Source organism: Penaeus monodon, chromosome 25 (genome assembly GCF_015228065.2).
Source record: "Penaeus monodon isolate SGIC_2016 chromosome 25, NSTDA_Pmon_1, whole genome shotgun sequence".
Classification (NCBI taxonomy): domain Eukaryota; kingdom Metazoa; phylum Arthropoda; class Malacostraca; order Decapoda; family Penaeidae; genus Penaeus; species Penaeus monodon.
The window spans coordinates 40,373,892-40,374,226 of record NC_051410.1 but is presented as its reverse complement, the minus strand read 5'-3'; the positions used below and the strand labels follow the sequence as shown (position 1 = coordinate 40,374,226).

Genomic DNA, 335 nt, shown 5'->3' with positions numbered 1-335 from the left:
GCCCCTTCCTCCCAGGACCTACTAGTGACGACGAGTTCGAGCGCGAGCGACGCGTTTCCGGCGAGGTTGGACACGATGCAGGTATAGTTCCCCGCGTGGTCCTCCGTGGCGTCCTCGACCACCAGCGCCGCGCCGTCCACCTGGATGGAGCCCGAAGACTGGAGCTTCTGCAGCTGCGGCGCCACCCACGTCACCTCGGGGCGCGGCAAGCCCGCCGGGGGCAGGCAGATCACGCGCAGACGCCCGCCCTTGCCCACGACGTGACTCGCCCGGATGTTGGGTCCTGGTTCCAGCGTGGGCGGCGTCTTGTCGTCTAGGTCTGCGCGGGCGGGGGG

The 335-nt window shown here is 70.1% G+C and overlaps 1 protein-coding gene across 1 annotated transcript in view; it reads right to left on the bottom strand.

Annotated features, from left to right (window-relative positions):
- LOC119589409 (inactive tyrosine-protein kinase 7-like) overlaps positions 1-335 on the bottom strand; it is an 85,499-nt gene that overhangs the window by 9,564 nt on the left and 75,600 nt on the right. Inside the window, exon 8 of the mRNA XM_037938020.1 lies at positions 23-319. Within this exon, the coding sequence (XP_037793948.1) occupies positions 23-319 (297 nt within the window). The remainder of the gene's footprint in view (positions 1-22; positions 320-335) is intronic.